We start from the raw sequence: 25,649 nt of genomic DNA on the forward strand, positions 1-25,649 counted from the left end.
CTTGTTTTCAGTGTTTTTATTTCAATTCATTATTGTTCATGCGCTGGAGGGTTTAAATTCAATGGAAGACATAATACTCGAGGGCAAAGATTATAGATGGATGACATGACAGCTCCCCAGAAGTGAAGCCGTCATCTCTATTGCCCCCTGGTGGCTGGATACATTCACGGTGAGGAACTCTTCCATGTTAGTTGATGGGTCACAGACCAAACTGAAAGGAAAAACCTCAAAGATGGTTATTTGATGCTATAAAACAGGGTGAAACATCCTGATTAACAATGATACTGGCTCAGGATTAGTCAAGGATGTGTTTCGGCTTGACCTCGATACTGCAGCTCCACATGATGACCAATGCTACACGGACTCTGGCTCCAAATGATGCCAAAAGCACAAGATGGTGCATATCTGGGACCATTTTTGTACACTGGGAGATGGTAGAGATGCCGTCGTCCATCTTTGTTTCAAGTCTATGTTGCATCCTGAGTAAAAAACACTATGCGTGTAGTCCTGCCTTTCTGTTATAGTCAAATACATCTATGACCTCAGGAACATGAAGAGGTTTGACGTCTGCAAAGAGCAGGGAGGACTCCAGCAGCTTGATGATGGCGGAGAACGCAGGTCGGTCTTTGAAGCTCCACATCCAGCAGTAGTTCATCAGATCATACCTAGAAGAATAAAGGGATGGTCTGACACTTGCATACAGACATTCATTTTCTGGAAAGATTTGAAAGTGTGGCCTGTCTTCACCAATATCCCAGAGAATACTTCATGGATCTTGATGAAAGGGATATTTAGGTGACTGATCTAGTTGATATAATGTGGTTTCATTGGCTTTTTGAGCTGCTGTACGTTTACAAATTTTGGCACAGACCATGAGAAATTTGGGATCTGGGATCACTTTCTTAAATATTGTGAGATAGGACCCTCTCTACTGAGCGCCACTCTGGTTATCCATGTTATGAGGAACCAATTATTTTCAGTAGTTTACTTACAAAGGTCCTCCACAATCCCCAGGCCTCTTCATTCGATAGGACGCCTGCAGCTTTGGAAGCACAGACTCAGGCTCCAGCTCGGGGTAGGGTGGAGAGCCTGAGATAGAATCAAGAAGATGTGACTTTAAAATACACTCATCTCAAAAGGCATAAATAAGAGTGAGATAATTTGTTGATTGATAACAGGACATGGTGATTTACCTAAAGTCACCAGCTCATACAATAGGATCCCAAATGACCACCTAGAGGGAGAAGAGAACATGAACTAATTCTGAATTCGATGACTTTTTTGTGTTTTGTTTTCTTCGGCAGAACATACACGTCACTCCTGTCGATGCTGAGCTGCGTTGTAATCCTCTCAGGAGCCTGCCATTTCAGAGGCACCTCTGCTGCCCTCGGCCTAAATGCTGAATCCATTTTGCGACCTTCAAACGCTACACCCAGTCCAGACACCCGGGCGGAGAGGCCTGGGCCAATTAAGATGTTCCTGGCAGCCACATCACCATGCACCAGCCTATGCTCTGACATCAGGTAATCCTGAGAGAGGAATAAATTGCGGACAAACACATCAATCTCTGGGTCATAGATTCATTAAAAATTCAAGATTGACAACAATTTTCCAGATGGGGAAAGACGATAAGCGCATCGAGACCTGCTCCGGCACAGAGTGACTTCTTCAGCAGAGCACGGCGTCTAAATTGAGCAAATTTTAGTCGAATTGTTTGTGGGAAATAATTGGTCTGCACAAAGTGACTCACCAAGCCAGCTGCAACCTGCTTTGCCACCAGAAACACAGACCTCTCGGAGAAGTTCTGCAATGGATCTGCCATTTGTGAGTTATTCTAGAGGGAGGAAACATTTCTTGTCATTTGCATGTATAATCTAATTTAAATTTGAGGTTATGTCCTAAACGCTTGTGTAGTGCTGTTACATTTCTGAGCGTCCAGAGGAAGAGAAGGAGGTTCCCTGGGCTGCAGGCGTCTAAGATCAGATACATGGGCGGACGCCTGGTCTGACAGAACAGCATCCGCACCACATTGTCATGTTTACACACTGTGGCATGGAACAGGAGCCACTTCACAAACTCCTTCGCCTCAGGGTGGTTGGGCCCGTCTGTATGGAGGTTCAGTGTGTAGAATTTAGTGACATCTAGTGGTGAAGTTGCATACTGCAGCTGAATACCCCTCCCCTTCCAAACATGAAAGAGAACCTGTGGTAGCCTTCAGTTTTCATAAAAACTCAAAAGGTTTAGTGTGTCCTGTCTGGGCTACTGTAAAAAACATGGCAGCCTCCGTAGAGAGGACCCGCTCCCGATGTAAATATAAAGTATTTGAATATAAAGGCCCATTCTAGGGTAAAGAAAACAACAAGTTAGATGATTACACACTAGTTAAAACATCACTAGGATTATTTTATATCCAATTTATAATAAAAAAACATCTCTTTCACCTAAATCTTACACACTGGACCTTTAAACGAATAACAGATAACCTCTTCACACAAAAAGGTTTTACTCTGATCACCCAGGTTCAGGCTTTACCCCGAAGAGACTTCACCACCACGGCCGAGGAAGGACCGTCTCTCCTCTTCAGCTGAGCTTTACAAACGGGGCCATAGCGGCCTGTCTGCCAGAACTCCAGTCCCTCCAGGACACAGTCCTCAGGGATCTCCCAGGGACACAAACCCTGCCGGACCTTTGGAGCGTAGACAGAAGCTGCACTGAGAGTTACACTCTGCCGGCCTGTTAGAAACACAAAGTCAATGCCGGGGAATTAGATAAATACGACCTAGGCATTGCTCTCAGGCATTAATTTAGAATAACTTGGTGTTTTACGAAGAGGCAAAGAGGTTTATACCATTTGAGGGGCTCTGTCCTCTCTGCTTGTTCTTGTGGAGACTGCAGAAAATCAGGATCACCACTAAAACCGTGCTGAGAGCCAACAGAGACGGGATGATGATCACAGCAAGTGGACCTGACGACTCCTCAGCTACACCACAGGAGAGAGAAGGAGCAGGTTCAGCACTTTCCAGAGCAGATTTCAATTTCAACCAGTTTGAGAAAAGTGAGGGGCGGGGGGACATCTCATATGCAGCCACAAGAGAGGAATCAGAATTTGGATCAGACGTTTTGCCTATTTGGAGCACGTGAAACTCACAGCACATGGGGAGCGAGGTGTCGTTGCCACACGACGTGTCCACATCCATGAGGAGCAGCTGACATTTCTCACATGTGAGAGAAATATTGGGTCATATCAACAGAAGGAATTCAAAGGTTTATCCCTGTGGACAGAAAGAAATGATTAAACAAGAACTGAAAAATCCATAATGTCACGAAGAGTAATGGCTCCAGATGACTTTAAGTTTTCCTACCTGACACCTAATGGCCTCTTGATGGATTGAGGTTACATTTCCAACCCTGTGATGCGTCATAAAAGTATTACCAGCAGCAGAGAGGTTGAACGACAACAAAGCTGTTGTCAACTGCTTTTATAAAATGAGCTCAGCTGTGTCTGTGTCTGAGGCCGCTGACCGCTGTGGTGCCCTGAGATGTTGACTGAAGGTTGATCATCTACCGGAGCGATAACAGAAACAGGTGCTGTGCTCACACCTCCTTCAGCCTCTACAGCTAAATGACAAAACTCGGATCATTATTACTAATAAAGAGCTGATTTCAGGTGGATTTTTCTGGGAAATCTGGCTCATTAGACAAAAGAAAATATGGAGTAAGAGAAGTAAACACAGTTTTTTTCCCCATCAAGATGCATGAGTGAAACACCCGATATAACTATAAAGAAAGTTATTCCTGGATCCGCCCCTTTGTCTGGGATCATTTAATGGGTTCTTCCTTGGTTCATGTTCCATCCTTCTACTGGTTACCAATAAAAACAGGTAAAACCAATAAAAACAGGTAAAACCAATAAAAACACAAGAGGGTAAAATGTGTGTAAAAGTAAAGTGTGTACATGAAAACTATACTACACCAATTTGTGCGTCACTGTGTCCTTTGTGAGGAAATCTTTATTGCAACTGGTGAAACGTGACAGATAAAGAAAATAAAGTTGTTGTATTTTTGGCACAAACATAAATCCTAGGGCCACATCTCTGGTGTTCCCATGTCAACATCGACCTCTGTTCTACATGTGACCACGTGGGGGATTTAGCTTTATTTATTTAGAAAGTAATAATAACAATAATAATAAACTTTATTTATGAAGCATACAAAAAAAACTTTTACAAAGTGAATCACAGATATAACAATAGAAAATACATGCAGTGCAATTACAAGTTTTGGAATAAAGTGCCATCTTCATCAGTCTGTGTTACAAACACAAGGGGGCAGGATTGTGCAAGAAATCCAGTCCAGCACTTCTCCTGACGCAGGAAACTACACAAGCACCAGGAATCTCCTGCAGCCTGTTGCATTAACGGTAAAAAACTAAACTTTTAACAGACCAAACAAACTGAAAACTCAAACTTTCCCCAGTTTACAACGACCACTTCCCACAGGGAAAACTCCGCCTTCCTAAAACACGCCGTGGTGGAAACAGAATCCAGCGCTTCCCAATCCCCCGGAGCCCCGCCCCTTCCCTCATCCTCATTGGTTCAATGCAAGGCTGCAAGGTCCCTCCCCCGGCCCCTGATTGGACAGAACACCCTGCAGTCAAGGAAGCAACACGGAAAAAGATCTTAAAAAAAAAAAAAAGTTATGGAGAGATGCCCGAGCGGATCTCGTCTGTTGCGGGTCGCTGCGTAGTTTCCAGCGGGAGAAACGCTCCCCACGCCGCCTCGGGACACGCGGGACGCGCGGTGCGCAGCGGGGGAACCAGGAGCCGGGGAACCGCCGCCGCGAGGGGGTCAGAGCCGCGGCCGCTCCGGGGGCAGAGCCGGGTTTGTTTCCCCGTTTCCAAGGACTGAGAGTCGCTGATGTCACCGCGGAGGAGGAGAAGGAGGCGGAGGGCAGGAGAGGAGGAGGAGGAGGAAGAGGAGGACAGGTGCGCAGAGTAAAGTTACCTCTGGTCGGAGCAGCAGCAGCAGGAGGAGGAGGAGCAGCAGGAGGAGCGACACTCCACTACTACATCTGGGTTTATTTCTGAACATCAGCTGTTGGAAGTTTTCTGGGGTTTTTTGTAAGGAACAGTTTGGAAGTGGATCATATTCCCACTGGATCCACTTGCTGCTCCACAACACGGAGGTCTGACGGAGGTGGAGGAGGAGGCTGGTGGTGGTTTTGTTGTTGTTGTTTGTGAGGACACACAACACAACACAACACAACACAACGCAACGCAACGCAACGCAACTGTGCTGAGGGACCGGAGCAGCACCGGAGGCTCCACTTTCCGCCTCAATGCGACACTGACGCAGCAGCTCTCGCATCCCCGCAGACAGGTGATGCTCGATGGGAGGACGCGTCTTCACCACAGGGAGTTAAACCGCGAGATAACAGAATAGCACCAGTTGTTGTTTTTATTCCTGGATATGGATTTTAACACACGAGCCCGGCGCCAACTTCTCCGATCTGCCACGATGGTTTCCCCGTGCGTCATTGCGCCCTAGGATCAAGAAAGCGGGTCTCGAGCCGAAGGACGACCGTTGTTGGACTTGTATTTTCGCGGGAGGAGGAGGAGGAGGTCGTTGTCGTTTCCCGGGAGCCAAGCGACCATGTCCAAGACGCTGAAGAAGAAGAAGCACTGGTCCGGCAAAGTGCAGGAGTGCACCGCGTCGTGGGGGGGATCCGGGGAGCTGGTCACCGTGGTGGAGGTGCGGGGCGGCGCGGAGCTGGGAGAGTTCCCGCACCTCGGACACGTAGTTGCGGAGGCGATGGTGTGTCACGCCGGGAGGTTTCCCTGCAGCGGGGACGTGCTGCTGGAGGTGAACGGGACCCCGGTGAGCGGACTCACCAACCGGGACACGCTGGCTGTCGTCCGCCACTTTCGGGAGCCGATCCGCCTGAAGACGGTGAAACCAGGTGAGTCCGAGGGACAACGACCCCCCGGCCACATCTGCATGTGTGGGATTAACAATGAGAGGAACTGGGACATGAAGGTGTGACTGGTTCCATGATTGAATGAGAGGAACTTGGGGTTCAGTCTCTCAGCTGTGTGTGTGTGTGTGTGTGTGTGTGTGTGTGTGTGTGTGTGTGTGTGTGTGGTGTAATACTCATGTTGTTTACACTATCACACTATGGGAACTAATCTCCCTTATGTTGATGTCAAGCAAATCATTAAGATTTTAAGTTGAAGGCATGTTTTAAGGGTTAGGTTAAACTTAAGGTTTAGGTTGAGATATGATTGGGGTTAGAATAAGTGTGTATGTGTCTGGCCCAGGTTTAACTTGTGTTATTTACACACTCACATTATCAGGACTTGTCTTCCTACAAAAAGCAAATCCACACAATTTAAGACATGTTTTAAGGTTCAGGTTCAGGTTTAGTTTAAGGTAAATGTTCGGGTTAGGCACGAGGTAACTATGGTTAAGGCTCCAGGAAATCAATTTAAGTCAATGTACCCAGTCACATTATGGAGATTTGTCTTCCTCATGGGGACATGAAGCAAGTCCCCGTCATGTAAATCATTCAACATTAAGGTGATGACTTGTTTGAAGGTTAAACTATGGATTAAGTTTAGGTTAAGGGTTAATGTTGTAGGTTAATCTTAAGGGCAAGTAGTAACCATGTTTAAGGTTAGAGTAAGTTTACAGGAAATCAATATAAGTCAATGTAACTTCCTCTTAAATCACTGAGACACCAGTGTGTGTGTGTGTGTGTGTGTGTGGTGTGTGTGTGTGTGTGTTCATATTTATATTTAGAAGCATATCCATGTCCCTTTTTAATTTCCAGCTGGCTTCAGCAGGTCTAAACTGTCTCAACCTCCTCTTCGTTCATTCGTTCATTCATGTGGAGACATACATTTTCCCTGCCGCGCTCACACTGTGATTCAGCACGCCGGCCCACGGTTCCCAGATGTGCGTGCACCGCAACATAACCCATGAATGGCTCGCAGCCCTTTGTCTGAACTCGGCCTGTAATCTTCTTTGCATGTGCGAGTATGTTTCCTGTCCGGCTCTGAGCTCGCGTATGCACTCACACAGTCCTCACATGTACATATAAAGTCCTTGTAATTCTGTGTTTGTATTAACTCTAGCTCGAAGCTTATTGATTGGATTTGCAATGTTTGTTATTACCTGATTTCCAAAACAAACTCTACCAGTCATGTGGGGCACTGGGGATGTGTGTGTGTGTGTGTGTGGATGAATTTGATAGAGCCACTGCTGAGTGTGGCACTTTGCAGACACTTAGCAGGGATTTGTTAATGGCTGCCTTGCAGGGCTCAGACTGTGTCGTTCTGCTTGCAGGACTGAGTCCAAGTCTAATTGAATCAATTAGACTCATATCCTTAAATCCCCAGGATGCTGTCCCGGCCCGGCCACACGCTCTGACACCTTCAGCTCCCTGGTTTACCTGTTGATCAGGATTTAAAATGAAGGGGTGAATATTAAGGTTTATTTTAAGTTTTAACGTTAAACGCTGTGATTCGGGTTCTTGTGTCACGTGAGAGCAAAAAAAAAATAAACATGGGAAGAGATGTAATCTAGTCTTTGCTCAAGCTTGTTAAAGGTGCATTGTGTCAGTTCTCTTGACTTTGTGTTATGTAATGTTGGTTGTACGCTAAGTGATGCCTGCGCTGCACCTCGACGTGTGCAGGCTGCTGCAGACCGTGGTCTCCTCTCGGGGCCTCGCTGTGTGTTTGTATCCTTGTCCCTGCTCTCATGATTAATTCATGCTTCATCCATCATTGATGGCCGCGCCGTGCCAAGATGAGGTGGCCGATGGGGGCGGATCAGATGTTAGCCGACCGCTGTGGATGTAAACTCGAGTTCGCCTGGATGGCGGAGCCTGGAGTGGGGATAAACGCTCCGTCTAGAGGTTAAGATTTCGCCGCCTGTTTTCCACAATAAGCGAAACATCCCATCATATCAGAGCAGCCCCCTGTCTTCCCTTTTTTTCCCCTCACTGCCTGATTTGTCTTTACTTTATCTTCCCCCTGCAGATGTTTACGCCTTATCACCCCATCTCGCCATTATTCCCCATTTCACTCCTGAACCCCTTCTCTCACCAGTAAACTCTATATTTTTTTCCACCACATATATTATCCTTGAAGTACATTTTGCACAAAACTCCACTTGCAGCTTCTAAATCAAACATGAGATTTTGCTTCTTCGTTACACTCGAGGCGTCTCGACACTTCCCCCTACATAAGTCGTGACAAAAACAACAGAAGATTGTCTTGAGTGCTCCTCTGGCTCCAGACCAGCCATCGGCCTCAGTAAACAGCTCCCACCTTTGCGAGCAGGCAATCGGCAGGATAACCTTGAGGGGACGATTGAGCGGAGAGGCGTAGCGATCGCAGGTATATTGCAGCTCAGAGACCGGTGAGTGGGCAGCTCATTGATTAATGCTGCAAACAGACTAGGAGCTTGCTTGGTTTTTGCCTCGTGGAGCTTAATGGACGGACTGTTTAGCTCTCAGGTCCCAGATCAGCCGTGATTCACAAATCAGCTCTGTAATGGAAAAAAGGTTTTCATTGAAAGTCTGAAAGAGATGATGAGGATAATACTGAGCTTTACATTTGACAGCGTTTACCCCAGAGATCACGTCAGTGCATGAATACCTTTCTGCAGGCAAGGTCATCGTTATTATTAAAACAAATGCTGAAAAATGGCTGTAATCACTGAAGGAATCACAATGGATTCCTACTGAAGGAGTGAAGTGTTTACAGGGTTTTATTTGAATGTATAGCAGCACTGGTGAGAAATCAGCTGCCATGTACTTTCACACAACCACACTCCATTTAATACCCAAGCAGAGGCTCTAGAAAACGAGCTGCTCCCTGTATTTTTTATTTTTCATTTAGGAAAGAGAATTATGCACAACTCAAAGTACCTGGGACATCTCGCTCGGGGCTTTTATTCCGATATACAGACTAAATTATTAAGTTTTCTTGATGCGCCTACATTCACACTCTCTCAGGCCTTTGGTTATTTACATCACACTGCAAATTTCCCATAATCCCTTCTGACAACCAGCTGAGGGTCTGCTTGAACTTGTTGCGTTCGGCTGTGGTTTGAACCGAGCAGCTGAGGAAAGTGAGAGTCGTATCCTGTTATTGTTTTTATAGGATACACATGTCTTGTTGGGTTTATTCAATGCAATTCAATTTTAATTGTAAAGCGCCAAATAATAACGTACATTATCTTGAGGCACTTTACATAATGAGGCAGAAACTTAACCGTTCCCACCAGGGCTGCAACTATCGAGCAATTAATGGATTCTTTTCTCAATAAATGAATAAACAAGTGTGTCTTATGATTCTCAAACATATCATAAAGCAATATTCTAAAATTACTCTGATGTATGACAAAGAAAATGATTCATTCCTAGCACCATGTGGTCATTTGTCAGCCCTTCCTCTCCAAACTAGGCTGTATCAGTTTCTCTCCGTCTCAGTGGCGGTGTCGTACTGACGTTAATAGTTCATGCGTTTGCCATCAGCGGCGCAGCGGAGCGATAAGCTCGCAGGCCGCGTTAATGTGGTTCCCCCCAACAGAGCAGTCAGGGCGTCGGTGACAGAGCCGCTCTAACGCAGCTGAGAGGAGCTGTCAGGATCTCTCTGGCTCTGCAGCTCCGTCTCCCATCGGTTAATGTAACTTCTGCTCCCAGCATCGCTTTTTTTAATCATATCATGCATCTACAGCGAAGTGCATTATTTACTGTAACCTTAGCTTGGATACAGACTTTAAAAAACAAAAAAACAAAACGTTGGACCACTGCATTGTGGGTTGCACGATCATCTCATACTCCTCCTGAAGCTCTAAACATGAAGGCCATTTGTATTCCGAGTGCAACTGGGGCATCACTAGAACCCTCCTCCTCCTCCTCCTCCTCCTCCTCCTCTGCGCTCTCGCTCTGCTGCATCCTCTCTTCACTTGAAGGTGTGTGTGCATCTTATAAGTATATGCGTCGCCGTACACCTGACGTGACATCCACCCGTCACCCTCTCCCACTGGCTGCTCTCCCGGCTCATTCCCCAAACCTGTCACACTTCTCCGCCCTGCCAGCCTGTCAGCGTGAGGGACGACGGAGTGGGAGCGGACGGGCACGCTGAAAGCCCCCAGACAGCAGCGGCTGCTCTGAATACCAAAACACAACTCCCCCCTGCTCGTTTTCATCCCTCCGTCCCTCCCTCTTTTACATCCCTCCGTCCCTCCCTGGAGCGGCCGTCTCCTTCTGCAACTCGCAACCTTCTCCCTCTCCTTGTCCACTCCAAGTTTACACCTCAGCCTCCTTCTGTGTTGCCTCCTCCTTTTGGTCTAGTGAAGAAATACATGATGTAAGAGGGCGAATGAAGACTCAGATCCCTGCGTCACTTCTACTGTCTTGGAACCAGCAGAGCTCCCAGATCTCTCCGCCCAGATGTTTGGTTTCGTGACATGTGCCTCCTCATTTATCCTTGTTAACACTGTCTGCGGAGCCGCACTGCGGTAATGAACAGGCCAGCCACAAAGATGGCGTTTTCATACGAGCCATGCCTCTTACTGGCAGGCACCATGACTTGGCAGGCATGTTTAGAAGCAGTGGAGATGAGTGTGTGCTGATTCACCGGCTTCTCTTTCTGCTCGCTGAGTGGTCGAGCTGCACCGTCAGCAGCTGCAGTGTCTCCAGGTTGCTGCTGGTGGAAACGGATGGTTTAGTTTCAAAGTACACACACACACACACACACACACACACACACACTATCTGAGATTTCTGCCCTCTTCTCTTTAGCTTGACTCCTAATGGGTCTCTCTCCAGCAGCAAGCCGTCCCTGCAGCTGTTTATTCCTTCTGAGATACGATGAGGTCAGCTTCTAAACAGAGCAGATACATAACCCAGACCAGAGCCTGGCACCTCCTCTGTCATGAGGAATGATGACCTCCAATGCTGCGCTATATAAATAAAACTCGTTCTTTTTGTGTTTTGGCCCATTTTCACTGAAAATTACACATTTGTTTAAACCGACTTTCCATTGTCTGCCTGTGAAGCGCATATCTCAAGAACGATTCATCTCATCGGCTTGGTACTTGGTGTGTGTGTTGTTAAGGGCCAAAGGAAGTGCAGTGTCTAATTTGGTGCGATTTCGACATGTGACACGACTTTGAATAAACAGACGACCGGCTCTCTGTAGCAGCGGCGGCTCATCAACGACAACCGCGAGTTCACGACAATGAACTGATTCAGTGCACTGAGTTGAGCGTAACCAAACCTGGGTGAACAGCTGTATGTGCAGCAGTGGTGCAGCTTCAGGGTTCTGCAGACTGAGTCCAGCAGAAGGTCTTTACTTGCTGCGGCTCGATTACTGCAGTTCACTTTTACAGTTTCAGAAAGAGAAGCTGCAACCGGCATCACCACAAACGGCCTATTCCAACAGGCAGGTTTGGAACAGACACTGCACTAGTGTACCTAAAAGTTCTTGCTGCAAAAGGACATGTGCATGAAGTTAAGTTAGTGTAGTTGCTCTGGCAGTTGCCATCTTAAACGTGTGTGTGAGAATGTAAAGCACTGACCAGCTCAGCGACAGTAAAAGTTGTTTTGTTAACTCTTACCTGGGTTCTTTCCCTCTTCTTGTCATCCATTAACATACTCGCTGCTTGGCTGCACTGATACTGATACTGACGTCCTGATAAGGGAATGTTTGTGCCCCCAGCCTGACAAACAGCAGGAGGGTAGAGCCGGACTGGACTCTGCTGCTATCACGCAACAAGTGGTTGTAAAGATGACGTGCTTTTAGTAGAACGGCTCCACCAGCTGAGGACTGTGTGGACGGACGGACCACAGGCTGATTGACTTTGAATTTTGTGCCTTTTCTGTTACCGCGAGGGAAGTGGAGATAGAGTGATGGAAATGAATCAATACACAGGTGCACATGTGGATAGAGGGATAGAGGGGGATAGATTATCTGATAGATGATTGAACCGAGCTCCCTCCAGATGCCCACTCCCCGCACTCTGCGGAGAGCCTATTTGGGGACTTTGTTTCTGGCTGGGTCTGTGTGAAGCTTCCCTGTGGTGCTGCTGCAGAGGCAATGAGAGGAGCAGAGAGAAGAGGCAGCTGGCACATTGCTGTCTTGGAAACTTCCCGCAGAAGGCTTCTCTCTTGAAGGATGAACTCGAACGGCAAAGAGAAATAGGGAAGAAAGAGGGAAAGGAGCAGAGGGAGGAATCGGATAAGTAGGAATAGGACAAAGATGAGAAGGAGTGGTTATACTCTCAGGGCTGTTGTTACCATTAATCACAATAATGGCATCGATTCTCTGTTGTGTCTGTCTGAAATGATGCTGCCGACTGTTCATCAAGCCAGCGCTGCCTATCTCAGAGTTACCGCACATGCAGTCGGCATTTCCAATCACGTCTGCACGTCTGTGTGAGCTGACTGCATATGTGCGTGCAAGCATGTGTGATAATGAAGAATTAAGGCCCATCTGAATTGGTTTTCACTTCTGCCATTTGAGGCCAAACACAATCACAGAGAGAGAGTTTCCTTCTCGGGACTTTTAGAAGCTGCCAGAAAATCTTCTCAGTAATTTAGTCTTTCTGACTCTTTCTCTTTTCTCTGGCAATGAAGGAAGACGTTTTGACTCCCTTGGATCTGATCTCGTGCAGATCTGAGGGGTTTATTTTGCAGGTGTGGCGATGAGACGAAGACAAATTGCCCGTCTGTTGAGTGTGTTCATACGTCTGATCCTCCAGTTGGGATCATCCTTTACACTCTGGGTGATAAATCAGTCGAGAAGACTCAATCCCAGAGTTCAGTCTCCTGGTTGGTTGGCTGTGGTGCTTGACACTTGGCCACGTTCCCGCGCTGATGAGCCTTCGTCGATACTCGTTCTGCCAGCGCGGCAGAACCCACTCAGCTGTTTAGTCGCGGCACTCCACCTCAAAGAATCGATTTCGGCCCACTCTCCTGGTGCCCGTGACAACATCTCATATCAAACGGATATGAAACCCACCACCCTCCTAACACACCCTCACAATAACCACCTACTCAGCCAGCTGCTGCTGTGGCCCCATCTGCTCCCAGAGCTGCTGCACTGCTGCCAAAACTCCACATTAGAACGGTGAGGGGAGGAGAGCATTTCATATTCAACCAGTGAAGCTTCCTCATTCCTTTTTCATATCTTCTCCTGTCCTGCTGTCATATATTTGACATGTTGACTTACGATGGGGTTTGGCTTGAGATATTAGTGAATGGTTTTAACCCATTAAGATGTAAGGTGCCGAATGAAACACCCTCTAAAACTTAAGTATTGTTTGAAAACAACCCCCTGAAACCTGAGGGTTTTGTCCTGATGCGGGACGCGGGAAGCAGCCATTTTCTCCCTGTGTTACTAATGCACCGTGTGTCCGCCCTCCGCCCTCCGTGCTGAGATGTCCTGCTCTGCGGAGACGACGAACCCTGAGTGTCCTCATTAGAATTCATGGACGCCGGGATCTCGGCCCGGCCAATTTAGCTTGCTTTGCTCCTGAGCTTCCCTAACAGGTTATCGATCGGGTCCAATCTCACCCCTGTTAAGTCAGCCGACACTTCCTGAGCCGCTGCATGTGCCCAAGGGCCTGATCTGTGTGAGAAGTCTAGGACACCGGGAGCATGTCTTGCTTACGGTGTATTTGACTTGCTTTTATTCATGATGTTTTGCGTCTGCATGGGGGAGGATGTTCGCTCACGGTGACCGCTGATTGGATTTGTTTTGACAGGCCTCCCTTCTCAGTATTCAGCTCGTGAAGGCTTTTTTTCTTCTTCTTGTTTTATGCTAATAAGCTGATCCCACATTACTGTCCGTGAAATGAGAGGAGGACTTGAACTTCCTGCACTCGTGAGTGTGTGTTTGGTTATCAGGTGTGTTTTACATGTCAAAACAAACACACACACACACACACACAGACAGACACATTTGCCACAGGCGCTTGCAGCCGCCGACCTGTCGCCGACTCTCTGAGGTCTTCGAGCAAATTGACTCAAGAGATCACATGCACAATGCTCAGTGTGTAAAGTGAGCAGCAGGATGCGTCGCTCTGCGGCTCTGACGTTGTACCGATGCAGCTGCTGAAGTCACTGGAGCCCGTCGTACAACAGCCAAGGCAGATTGTTTGTATATCTTCAGATACGATGAGCTGCTGCAAATATATTCAGCCCTTTGTTCGGTGCTCATTAAGCAGAGAGGTTTGCAGAGTGTGGAGCATCCTCACCTGCATCTCGGGTTATGAGAAGGTCATGTTGTGTTTATTTAGGGCAACATTTTTTGTCACCTATGCACCCTGGGGGCCGAATGAGCTCTGTACGTTTGTATTTCCTGTCCTCACAATCACCTTCGGCAGTTTGTTGTTTCCTCCTTCAAGTAGGTTATGTTTTCGCCCCTGTGCCTTTGTTTGTCAGCAGGATGACGCAAAAACTACAGAGCAGATTTCTGTAAAACTTGGCGGAAGGATGGGAGATGAGCCACAGGCAGTTGGCAAATCTATTTCTCGTGTATGATACAACACGCATAACAACATCCGTTTTGGTATCTTGTGGTAAAATTCATTCATGCGGGTTGCATTACAGGAAGTTTTGATAGTAAAACAAAAAGCTCAATTGATGTGGAGTTGGTAATATTTTAATATTTGTATTGATAATGAATTAGTTATTTAAATATTAAACTTAGTGCATTTACTTCAGTTTGTGCATCAGTACTTTTTGAACATTTTCAGCAACAACACAGTGATAAAACTGATTTGATAATTTTCACTGTCTCATCTCTAGTTTCAGCTGCTTCAGCTTCAGGAAGAAGAATTACTGAAGTTTTACAATCCAATCAGTGGAAAACGTTTGACTCCAGAATAACAGTTGTATGACATAATGAGTTGAGTACGGTTTCCTGATTGGAAACGTTCCCTGATATCTCTTTGACGAACACGTCCCACAGGAGGTCCCTCCTCGCTGTTTATCTGGGAATGGGGATCATCTGTGGAATGCAGTTATTTCGGTTTTGTTGAGCACAGTGTGAACGGCTCTGAAGCTCCTCCGGTGTATTGTTACCAACAGGTGCTTGTTCTGGCACAGATTTCACATTGTCTCCGTGTGGCCTCTCACGGTGAAACCTTCAAGCAGACAGTTGCTTCTGTCATCAGGTCTTTTCTCTGTTCATAAAAAGAGGCAACAAAAGAATACGGAGGAGGATCAATATAATCACAACATCAAATGTGTTGTTAGAAAATGTCTCTTTAATCCGGGGGTCTTTAATCTTTATTCTCAAAGACGTCTGTTTCGTCCCTCAGGTGCAGCTGTCCTTGGACCAGACATGTGTGTGATTGTGTGTGTGTGTGTTTTTGTGTGTGTGTACACTGCCTTTCTTTAATACGATGCATCAAAACCTCATCAAGCATCATTCAAGGCCCATCATTTGTATTCCAGTCATTCATCGTGTCTCTGGCACATGTCCTGTAAATGAAAAGTGGTTTCAAGGTGGCGCGGCAGTGAGGCCTCTTAACTTATTACGATTCCAGCCAAGCAGCGATCGCACTGACAGTCACTCTCGAGAGGTTGTAGTCACAGGGACTGGGAGATTCAGTCAGTGAACAGGAATGTGGTCCCACTGGTTATTTTGATGTAGATGCACAACCTGTTTTCTCCTAAAGGATGAGGAGTGTTAAACCCTTTGGAATGTTCTGGTGCTAAAAGGCCTTTTTAAATTGAATCTCCAATGTCTTCACTCCACAGATTAATTATTAAACTGATGAACCTCAGTTCTTTGGAGATCCAATAACTGAGCCAAACCCACATTGGCCGAGGAAAGACATGAAAACTTGAGTCAGAGATTTAGCAAATCTTAACTTGAAAGCTCTCAAATTAGTTTTTGGAGATGGAGGTTGCACTGAGATGGTTCTGGGGGGGGGGTCTGATAGTGTTCTATCAGACTTCCTCTTAAATTGGTCCAGGGCTTAGCGGAGCTGTGATGGGGGGGCACTGCTGCTGTCTGCGTGCCCAGGCTGCCTCAGAGCCCCCGTGTCAGGGGGCTCCTCATGAGCTGGCAGTGCAGCCCGGCTCACACCGATTCAACACCTCCGCTGACGGGCGGCGGAGAAGCAAACACACATGCAGGCTCAGGCATCGCACGCACATATGCACACAAACACACACGTTTGCACACGTGATGAATACAGTTCAGATTCTTCTTGACAGCCACCCACCCGCTCACTGACCTGCCTGACCCCTCACAGCAGTTTAGCACGAGACGGCTCCAGACTGGACATATGGGGGTGAGAGGAAATAGATCCTCTTGTCATGAAACACGCACACCGTCTTGTTTTCAATGCTGAACACACAATGTGCAGTGTCACGTGGGATGAGTGTTTTATGCCCATGTAAGGGACTGGTGCTCGTTCTGCAGATATAACTTAGTGGTGTCTGGGAAATGAAGTTGTTGCCTCTCGAGGATTAAAAAGGGCAGAAAGTCCAGTTTTTTCTCTGCAGAGTTATTTCCCAGTTTGGACGCAGCACAGGGATGAAACCGCAGATTCTTTAATCAGCGGTTTCATGGTCTCTAGCAGCGACAGGTTGTAGGTTTTGTTGTGTTTTGTTGTGTGTGTGTGTGATACTAAAACTGTATTTGTGTTGCACCTTTCAAAACACAGATACAAGGTTCTTTACAGGAAAAAACTGAAACACAGAGAAGTAAGAATACAGATTTTACAGATGAGAAAATAAAATGACTAATAAAATTATTAGAATAGTAATTAAGATCAGGTTCAGGATAATAAAAATAAAACTTTGTAAAGTAAATGTTTTAAAAAAGTTCAAGGATAATACAAATCCCAAATCCTGAGAAATTCACATTTATAAAATGCTGTCTTGAAGAGGGATTTAAAAGAGGATGAGGAGTTTTGGTAATTATCACATTATGACATAATGCGATTCAATGGTTCTGTTTCCCACATTTGAGTCTAATGATCTTGTAGTTTTTTCAGTGTGTCTATTGCCTCGATATGTTTTCTCACTGAGTTACAACCAACATCAGCTTAGTTGATTCATCACACTGTTCACTGATTTGAAATCCAAATGCCAGAAAAGGAAATTAACCAAAGGGAAAAACACTATATTAAACTCTGCAGCATCATTTTCACCAGTGGATCTTTGTCTTTGTGACTCGAAGGCTGACGCGGCTTCTCAGCGATGCAGCTGATGACTTACTCACTTCTGCTGTGAGTCACACATCCACTGAATAGCAGCGTGTGGATGAGAGGGATTCCTTCGTGATCACGAGCCCACGCTGACTTACAGGAATCTTACATCACCGACGCTGTCACGTGTGTGGTGGTGGTGGATCATTCAGTGGGTTACCGGAACCACACAAAAAGACACACACAGACACATGAGAGTTAAAGGACAACACATTATTTGTTCATGTTTTGGCCCATTAACCACATTAATAACTGCTCTTAAAGCATGTGAGTCATTTTTACATTTCACGTTGGGTTTTAAAAACACACTGCACAGACTTGATTGTTGTGAAAGGTACGATTTTTGTTGCTTTCATTGATTTTATTTAATTCAAAGTCAGGCACTCATCTCACGGTGTTGCAGCAGAGTAAAGAAAGTGAAGCAATTAGCGATCGTGTGCATTCTGAAAAGGGATGATGTCAACTTGTTTGTTTATTGCATTAAATAGGTTGAAGAGAATGAAACACAAAGCAATGGTTGCCTGAAAGCAGGAAAGGCTTTTAATTCCACAAATTAAAAGCTTCAATGTAAAATACATGACTTGTTAAAAGTAATGGTCTAAAACGAGGTAAATCATCAGTGTGGTCATTAAACGGGAAATGCAAATGTGAGTTATAACAGTTCGACCCTCGTGCTACATCCACATTACTACAATTAACGACATTTACAGCAGATGGCTAATTGCATCTTTTCAGTCACGATGTAGCCTTCACAGTTTTCGTCAAGGCTCCAGCCGTCATGTGACATGTATGTTTTCACGTGTGTTGGTATGAACGGGGACTAAATCACATGAGAAGCCAAAGCTCTTGTGTGGACGGAGATCGTTTGAGTTTCAAAATGCTGTTTTTCAAACGAACACATAACGGTGCCTCTGTCCTTGCAGGTCCTTGATACCTGTGATTCCTCTCCCTGCACCTCAGCCCCCTCTGATCTCACCGTGCTCTCTTTGTTTTCAGGCGTCTTGTTTGTTTACCCGGATTTATTGTCTGTTTTTTATCTCCGCTCCACAGCGAGCGCCGCCGCTACAGTATGCAAATATATGACCAGCTTTGGCAAACACCGGCGCGATCCCAAGTTTGCTTGAGTAAGTGATGATCGGGAGTCATCACGGCGGCTGGGAGAAGCGTGCGGACGAGGCAGGTTGTTAAAGGGCTGAGTCTGTGGTTTACAGATCTGTGTTGACTCGGCTGTTTTGACTCCTGCTGAGCTGATAAATGGAGCCTCACTGAATTTAACATACACACAGATACATAGAGACGCACATGCACCCTGATGTTTCCATAAAGCCTGATGTTTCTCAACTAATGATCCTGCTCGCTGCCCGAGTCGTTTCTATTATTGGTCCTATTCATCCATCATTGGCTGCTTGGTGATGCAGGGTGGTAGGGAGCCCAAGTGGCCCCGCTCCTCCCTCCTCTTAGCCCTCTGTCAAAACCACCTCCACCCACCCTTCCTCCTCGTCTTTCTCTTTTTATCTCCTCCGTCCTTCTGTTTTCCTTCTCGCGCTCATCTGCGGATGGTTTATGTGAGAGATGGGATAAAGTAGAGCAGGCTTTATTCTCTTCCTCTGCGTGGGTTATACTACTTTCCTCAAAGGAAAGAGGGGTTGTGGATCGGAAGGGGGGAACAATGCCCCTAATGGAGTGCATGTAAACATCATCAAAAGATGTGGTGTGCACTGAACCTGCAGTGGTTCCTCAAATGCTGCTTTTGATGTGGAATCAAGCAAAGACTGGCGTTGGACGAGACGACGCTCACCGACAACAAAGTTAAGGGGATTGTTTGGTTCACAGGGAGCAGCAGCAGGAAGCATACGCATCACTTTACCTCCTCAGTTTCATGTAAAACCCATCAGCGGCCGCCCCTTTGTCTCCAGAGGGAGCCGAGCCTATTAGCCGTGCACGCACAAACCCGCCACACTTGTTTGTTGGTTTCAGGGGAAGTTTCTAGGCAGCATTGTATTTCCAAGCGGAGCCTGTTTTTCCAGGTTGAAGGACGGGGAATGTTTGTTATTGCGTTTTGAATCTCTTTGCCGCGCAAGCAGATTGACAGTGGCGATAACAGCTGCCGAGATGCTGTTGTTTTCTGGCACTTGGCTGCCTGGAGTGCATATACCGCCTGTTGCTGCTCTTGACAACCAGCGTAGCTAATGACAAGTATCGAGGATGAAAGTACCATGTTGCCTAACTACCGACCAGTATCAGTTGCGCTGCTGTCATCTAATCCCTGAGAATGAGCATGTACTATTCTCTTCCTCCCTTTTTAAAGATTTAAAGAGGAAAAACTGGCAGCGCAGGTTTGAAATGACACACACATCCGTTGTAACTCCTCTCACCTGAGGACAGGTAAAACCGAATGGCAGATTGCAAGGAGACGTTTTAAGGGCTGAGCTCGAGACAAAGTTGGGTGCTGCTGGGCACGAGGACAAGTGTGCAGTGCACGTGCATTTTGTGCAAATTTGTGTTAAAGAATACGGGAGCAGGAGGAAGACAGTGCAGTGAGACCAATTAGCTTGTTCCTTGATCCCGGCCCAACTGGGGATCTCTGTGGGAGCAAGGCCTGACACAGACACACGCCTGCTGCAGCCCTAAAACTCTCACTTTGTGGCATTTTCTGTTTGCGAGTCGTTGTTGATCCTGCGAGTGTTCTTTTCTCTCTGCATATCTTTGATGTGCCTCAGATCCAGTGTTCGCTCTCCTTTTATTAAACCTGCTCCGAGCTGTCTTGTGCGGTCTATTTTGAGCCTTCCTTGCCAATCGCGTGGAATCAAAGGCCATTTGATGATACATTAATAATTTATTTCCTCTGCAATAGCACTGTTAGCTGCTGTACTTGAGTTATGATGAATCGTCTGCAGTGGCAAGTCATTCATAAAAAAAAAGAAACTGGTGGAGAGCCTATGAGGGGAAAAATTATGGAAATGTAAGCCGATAATAAAATCTCTGCTCCGAGACTTTAATGTTTGTGTAGGTAGCAACAGGGGTGAACGCTCTGGAAGTGCATGAGACATAAATGCGTTTTGGTGGAAAGGGGCCGCGCCTCGGGAAGCTCTGTAATGAGGACGGGAAGGCATTTTACATTCTCTGTTGCAGGCTACAGGCTGTTTCAAGTAGAATAACGGAGAGAGGAGAGGGGCACAATGAGGAGGAGGAAGGAGAGAAAAAGAGGAGGATTAGGAGGGGATGAGGTCTGAGCTATAAGCCCCATATACGCCCCATCTGGGAGGAGATGAGCCGCGCTGTCTGTAAGTTGCAGGGAGGGCTAAATTAAGTCATCAGCGGCAGCAGAGAATTACGACCAATTGCGGATAATGGCTCGTCGGAAATGTCACCACAATCACGCGTTGATTAGCCGCACTCCAGTCACTCAGCAGTGTCTGTATCTCACCGGGTCATTTAGCTGGAGAGGAATCGTCGCCGGACTCTGGACTGCAACTTGTGTGTGTGTGTGTGTGTGTGTGTGTGTGTGTGTGTGTGTGTGTGTGTGTGTGTGTGTGTGTGTGTGTGTGTGTGTGTGTGTGTGTGTTTGGTGTGTGTGTGTGTGTGTGTGTGTGTGTGTGTGTGTGTGTGTGTGTGTTCCTGCACACACAGAAACGCTGAGGTGATAGAGATCATGTTTACTGGGTCCTTTCTGAAAGCGTAATTGGAAATCAGTGTTCTGTAATATGGAGGGAATAAATGGCAGTGTTATATTTGTGTATTTAATATGTCTGCGTGTGTGGATTTTATTTGTTATCTTTAATGGGAGTTTCTGTGTGTGTGTGGGCGGGTGTGTGTCTGTGTGTGTGTGTGTCTGTGTGGGCGGGTGTGCATTCCTGTCTTTGTGTTTCTTTCTCTTATCAAAGTACCAGTGCTCTCTTGATTCAACCAGTCCACTGTTGATAAACTGTATGTTATGTTTCTGCCCCGACGTATTTATTACCGGGCACAATTGGCGGAAGATGGTAAATTACCAGTTTAATTGCTTTAAAAGGAAATAGTTGCTTGTAGCGCTTGGGCGCTATGACATGTATTTTTCCCTCAGATAACCCTCGACAAAGGACTCTCCCTCTCACACACACATTCTTGGGTTGTTTTGGATCTGGATGACATGGTCTAAGTAAATATTCCAGTGCAAATCCAAACTGAAACCATGTGTTTGCTCTCTGATGACAGCCTGCAGCCTTATTTCAACACTTCAACCTCTCCATCCACTGTTAACCCCAGAAAATGATTTCATTCAAATGGAGATATCTTATATATTTCATCATAATTTACTTCATGTTTAATAGTTCAACACTTCTCCCTGTGAGGAAACTCTCTTTGCTGGACAGTTTGCCCTCGAGTGCGGACCCTGCCCTGTTTGTCAGGCATCCAGCCTCATGTTTGATACGAATACCAAATGATTTTGGGATTAGCCTACGCTCGCACAGCATGGGGGCGGCATGTGATTCTTGCATTTAATGTGTCTGCCAATCACGACAGATTACCTCTGACCAGTGGAGCACAAGTTAAGCATGTGATGGTTTAAGTCTGGTGCTCCGGCGTTTGTCTGCTGGTCACAAGCGGGGAATTATTGGGCTTGAGCCGCAGCCCCACGTGGTGCGATTAAAAAAAATAGAAAAACAGTGGAAATATTCTCCAGCATCACTGCACTGTGGCCATATTCAGACCCGATTCTCTTTGAAATGCATCCAAGCTCTACAAAATCCCCCTGGTGCAATGAACCTGTTTGTTTGAAGTGGTTGCACTTTGAAATGCTTCATAAGAGAATTTGACTCCAGAGCTGTTTCTGTCAGAAATGCTAAGGTGGGGAGTTGAAAGGAAGCAGAACCTCTTTTAAGGCATTTCTCCAACAGGATGATGCGAGTCCTACTTATCCTGCAGGCAGGGCATGACACAGGCAGAGACACAGGCAGAGACACAGGCAGAGACACAGGCAGAGACACAGGCAGAGACACAGGCAGAGACACAGACAGAGACACAGGCGAATAATAAACAACGGGTTGTGGTTTTTTAAATTCAATTCTCCTTGCATGATGATGGCTTTGTTGCCTCCGTCCAGCTGTAAATACAATTCACCAAGATGCAGAACTGATGGATTTAAAAAGTCATTTATCCCCATTGGCCTTTCAAATGACTCATGATGATCTATGATGATTTATGAAGATGTACGTGCTGATGTATTTATTGATGTTATGTGGTTTGACTGCATGTTGCTGTGTGACTAATTGCCCCTCTGAGATTGTAAAGGTACCTTGAACCTAATGCCTAAAGGGGTGTCCGCCAACCAGAAGGTTGTTGGTTTGGTGCTTCTATTCCCTGTTCCATCCAATCTGCATGCTGAAGTGTCCTTGGGCAAGACATTGAACAACCTAATTGCCTCTGACGACTATGCCGACAGTGCATGAGTGGTGTGTGATAGAAAAAGTGCTGTGTATAGAATGCGACTTGTACTTTGAGTGATCATTAAGGCAAGAAGAGTGCTATATACTTACAGTTAGCATCTAACCGTGAATGTATGGGCTGCCCACATGTTAATCTCCAGCCCTTTTCATTACATTTATAAAATCTGCAAAAAGAAAAACGTAAAAAGAGACTCTCTTTTTTTATTTATTCTTTGATTTATCGTCTCCACTCTGCTCGGCTCTGCTCACAGCGCGAGCCAAGAGGTTTGGCTCCGGCACGGTGGCAGCCAAACAGTCACTGCTGCTGCGTCTGGGCCAAGATCGGTTCCCTCACACAGACTCTTCTGCCAACGCTTTGGGGTGTTATCATTCATTCAAAAATAATGGGCCGACTAAAAGAAATATCCCTCCCGAGAAATAGAGGTTCACGAGGGTCGGCTAATGGAGCCTATTGTTCTCCGGGTTCCACGTTCAGACTTCAGGGAGGGAAGAAGAGTGTGTGTGTGGTTGTGTGTGTCTGTGTCTGTGTGTGTGTCTGTGTCTGTGTGCGTGCATGCGCCTGGCCGAGCCTTGTCTTGGGGGTCAGGAAGAACAACAGGAGTGTGTTATGCTGCACTCTGCTGGAACCCAGCTGGGGCATTACTTAACCAGCCCCCCAACACACACACACACTTGAACATACACACACGCACATGCACACACACATACTTTTTGTAGTTCAGTGAGCACAGTGCCAAGTCATTGTGAAGTGAACTGTGGATTAGTGTGTGTGTGTGTCGGTAATAGCCCCTTCTGTGTTTCCCAGTGTGAATCGAAGCATTAATGTAGCGTGCATTATCTCAGCTCCCTGTCTGTGTTTGCGTCTCTCTCATCTCACTGCTTCATTGGCCTCTTTTACATTTTACCTAATAAACCCCAGAGAGAGAGAGAGAGAGAGGGAAGGATGATGTAATGAACGGCTGCGTTTTCGCCGTAATCGTACAATTACAGGTGTGTGCATGTGTGTTGATTAGACCTGTGACTTATCTTGCGTACGTTGGTGTTTGGTCGAGGCAGCTGCTCGCGAAGAAATGTCTCTCGATTCCAAGTTATTTAGTTTCTTTTCAAGCTCAGATTTTCAGTTTCCTCCAAGACCCACTGGTTTCAAGGGGCTTCTTCCCAGCATGCCTCAGTGCTGCCTCACTCTCTGCTCCCCGACCCGTGTCCCTGTGGAGGAAGGTTAAAAGTGAACGGGGAGCTGTGACTTTTTGAAATGGTAACCTCACAGTGTTGTATCCTCAAGGCTTGAAACTGAACATTTTGATCTGTTATCCTGAGATATTCGTGTGTGTGTGTGTGTGTGTGTGTGTGTGTGTGTGTGTGTGTAGTATGCCCACAGGCTAATTTTTGCCTGTGTGCATTTACAGAGCATGCAGCAACGTGCACACTTCTCTATATGGAGCAGTATTGATCTTTAGCCCTGTTCTTAAGTACTGACCAGCGTTGCAGTTGCTGGCCCCGCTGGTGAATGCTGCATAACGTTTTGACCTCCAGAATCCCTCGAGCTGCAGCTCTGCGGAAGGACACAGTAGTTGAAGTCTTTAACGTGATACAAAATGCACAACCCACCGCGGACCTCAGAAACACTGAGTGTTTACAATCATAAAAAAGCCGCTCTCTCCCATCCAGCTGCTGTCAGTGTGTGTGCATCTGCTCTGATATCTTTATCTACCTCTGCCCAGAGCTTCCCCGAGCTGTCAGCCTCCGAGCTCAGCCAAGCCAGGAACCTCCCGTCTTTGTGCTCCTACTGCTCACAGCAAGATAGCAGCAATCAACTCTGAAGCCTTCACTTGAACTCCTCTTTCTTTTCAAACTTCTGCACAGTTTGGATACTAACTTTACGCAGCGTTGTGGTCACTCTGTGCTGTGTGGAATCTGAGCTCCGAGCGAAACAGTCGGCGGGAGGGGCTCCGAGCGGTCCTGTAAGTCTAGCCTGTGAACAATAGTCCTTTTATATTTGTCCGAGCTCATTGTGCAGGTCGAGTGTCAACAAAAAAAAAACAGCATGGTCGGCTGCTGGAGAGCATTAACATCGACCACAGGCCTTGAGGCAGGGCTCTTCTTGTTTTTCTAAGTAGCACTAGCACCATGTTTTGCATTTGTCTAAACTCCCGTAGTTGCTAAGTGACCATTGAAAGAATGTTTGAAACATATAGTTGAAAGTTTAAATGCTTATTAGTTGGTTCATTATCGACATTGATCGCTAAAAATAGCTTCAAGAGCTGTAAGGGAAAAAAAGCCACTGTGTCTTATTGGTGATTTTTTTTTTATTATGCATGCAAATTGGGTGAAAGATTATTTATAAGGTAGTAAATTAAATGTGTTTAATTATAAAAAATAACATTGTCATAAGAAACAGTATGAAGATTGGAAGTACTGGACGTTAATTGTATTGAGAAACTACCCAATAAAGTGTGGGCTGGAAAAGGTTTATTTTTTCGCATATTCAGAATACGAGTTAAAAAAAATACAATACTGACTTTCAGCACTTTTCAACTTTAGCGTCAACTATGAACCTATAGATCAGCCAATTAATGATTTTCTAGCAAATATCCCCTGATTGAGAAACCATTGGCCAGACAGCGCGTCAGGAGCCCTCAACCCTGCCGAGCCAAATTGGTCCCCCGACGTAGTGATCGAACCGAAATCGATAAACCCGGCAGCAGATGCTTGTTTTGTTTCATTCTTTCCTACCTGAAGAAAGAGCTAAATGCGTTTCATTGATTCTTTAAAAGTGATTGTGTGAGATAAAGGCTTTTGCTACTTCATTAAAATAACCGCTGTGCTCGAATTTGACTCGGTGCGATCCAAACGACATTCACAGAGGGTTTGGTTTTCTGTATTAAATAAAAGTCATTTTCTTTTTTGCTCTCTGAAGTGGAAAAAAAAAAAAAATCCAGATAATGCTGCAACCTTCGAATCCTCAGCCCCGCGGCACAGGCTT

At 46.1% G+C, this 25,649-nt stretch overlaps 2 protein-coding genes and 1 long non-coding RNA gene across 5 annotated transcripts in view; 1 reads left to right on the forward strand and 2 right to left on the reverse strand.

The window, feature by feature from the left end:
- Position 1: 1 nt before the first annotated feature.
- si:ch73-206d17.1 (tyrosine-protein kinase STYK1) lies at positions 2-3,637 on the reverse strand. The gene is made up of 10 exons (XM_047340135.1): positions 3,363-3,637; positions 3,149-3,272; positions 2,849-2,980; positions 2,533-2,733; positions 1,924-2,105; positions 1,751-1,834; positions 1,312-1,529; positions 1,194-1,234; positions 993-1,089; positions 2-665 (listed from the first exon to the last, which is right to left on the reverse strand). Exons 2-10 carry the CDS (start codon positions 3,195-3,197, stop codon positions 494-496), a joined length of 1,176 nt encoding a protein of 391 aa, XP_047196091.1. The 5' UTR covers positions 3,198-3,272; positions 3,363-3,637; the 3' UTR covers positions 2-493.
- A 1,040-nt stretch (positions 3,638-4,677) lies between these two features.
- The window catches only part of magi3a (membrane associated guanylate kinase, WW and PDZ domain containing 3a), a 103,651-nt gene continuing 82,679 nt past the window's right edge, over positions 4,678-25,649 (forward strand). For 2 of the 3 annotated variants that reach the window (XM_035158557.2, XM_035158559.2), the window contains exon 1: positions 4,681-5,958. In XM_035158557.2, coding sequence (XP_035014448.2) covers positions 5,652-5,958 — 307 coding nt within the window. In that variant the 5' untranslated portion in view covers positions 4,681-5,651. Of the gene's footprint in view, positions 5,959-25,649 lie in introns of all 3 variants that reach the window. The other variant, XM_035158560.2, reaches the window with a different exon arrangement.
- LOC118110630 lies at positions 23,708-24,685 on the reverse strand. The gene is made up of 3 exons (XR_004696981.2): positions 24,378-24,685; positions 24,144-24,218; positions 23,708-23,872 (listed from the first exon to the last, which is right to left on the reverse strand). It is a non-coding gene; the product is annotated as an uncharacterized LOC118110630 (long non-coding RNA).

This window comes from Hippoglossus stenolepis, chromosome 6, assembly GCF_022539355.2.
Source record: "Hippoglossus stenolepis isolate QCI-W04-F060 chromosome 6, HSTE1.2, whole genome shotgun sequence".
In the NCBI taxonomy this organism is placed as follows: Eukaryota; Metazoa; Chordata; class Actinopteri; order Pleuronectiformes; family Pleuronectidae; genus Hippoglossus; species Hippoglossus stenolepis.

Coding starts and splice junctions, on each gene's coding strand:
- si:ch73-206d17.1 (XM_047340135.1), bottom strand. CDS start 3,197: ATGGATGTGGACACGTCGTGTGGCAACGACACCTCGCTCCCCATGTGC. Junction 2,981..3,148: donor CACCTCGCTCCCCATGTGCT/GTGAGTTTCACG, acceptor CCTGTGGTGTAG/CTGAGGAGTCGTCAGGTCCA. Junction 1,090..1,193: donor GTATGAGCTGGTGACTTTAG/GTAAATCACCAT, acceptor ATTCTATCTCAG/GCTCTCCACCCTACCCCGAG.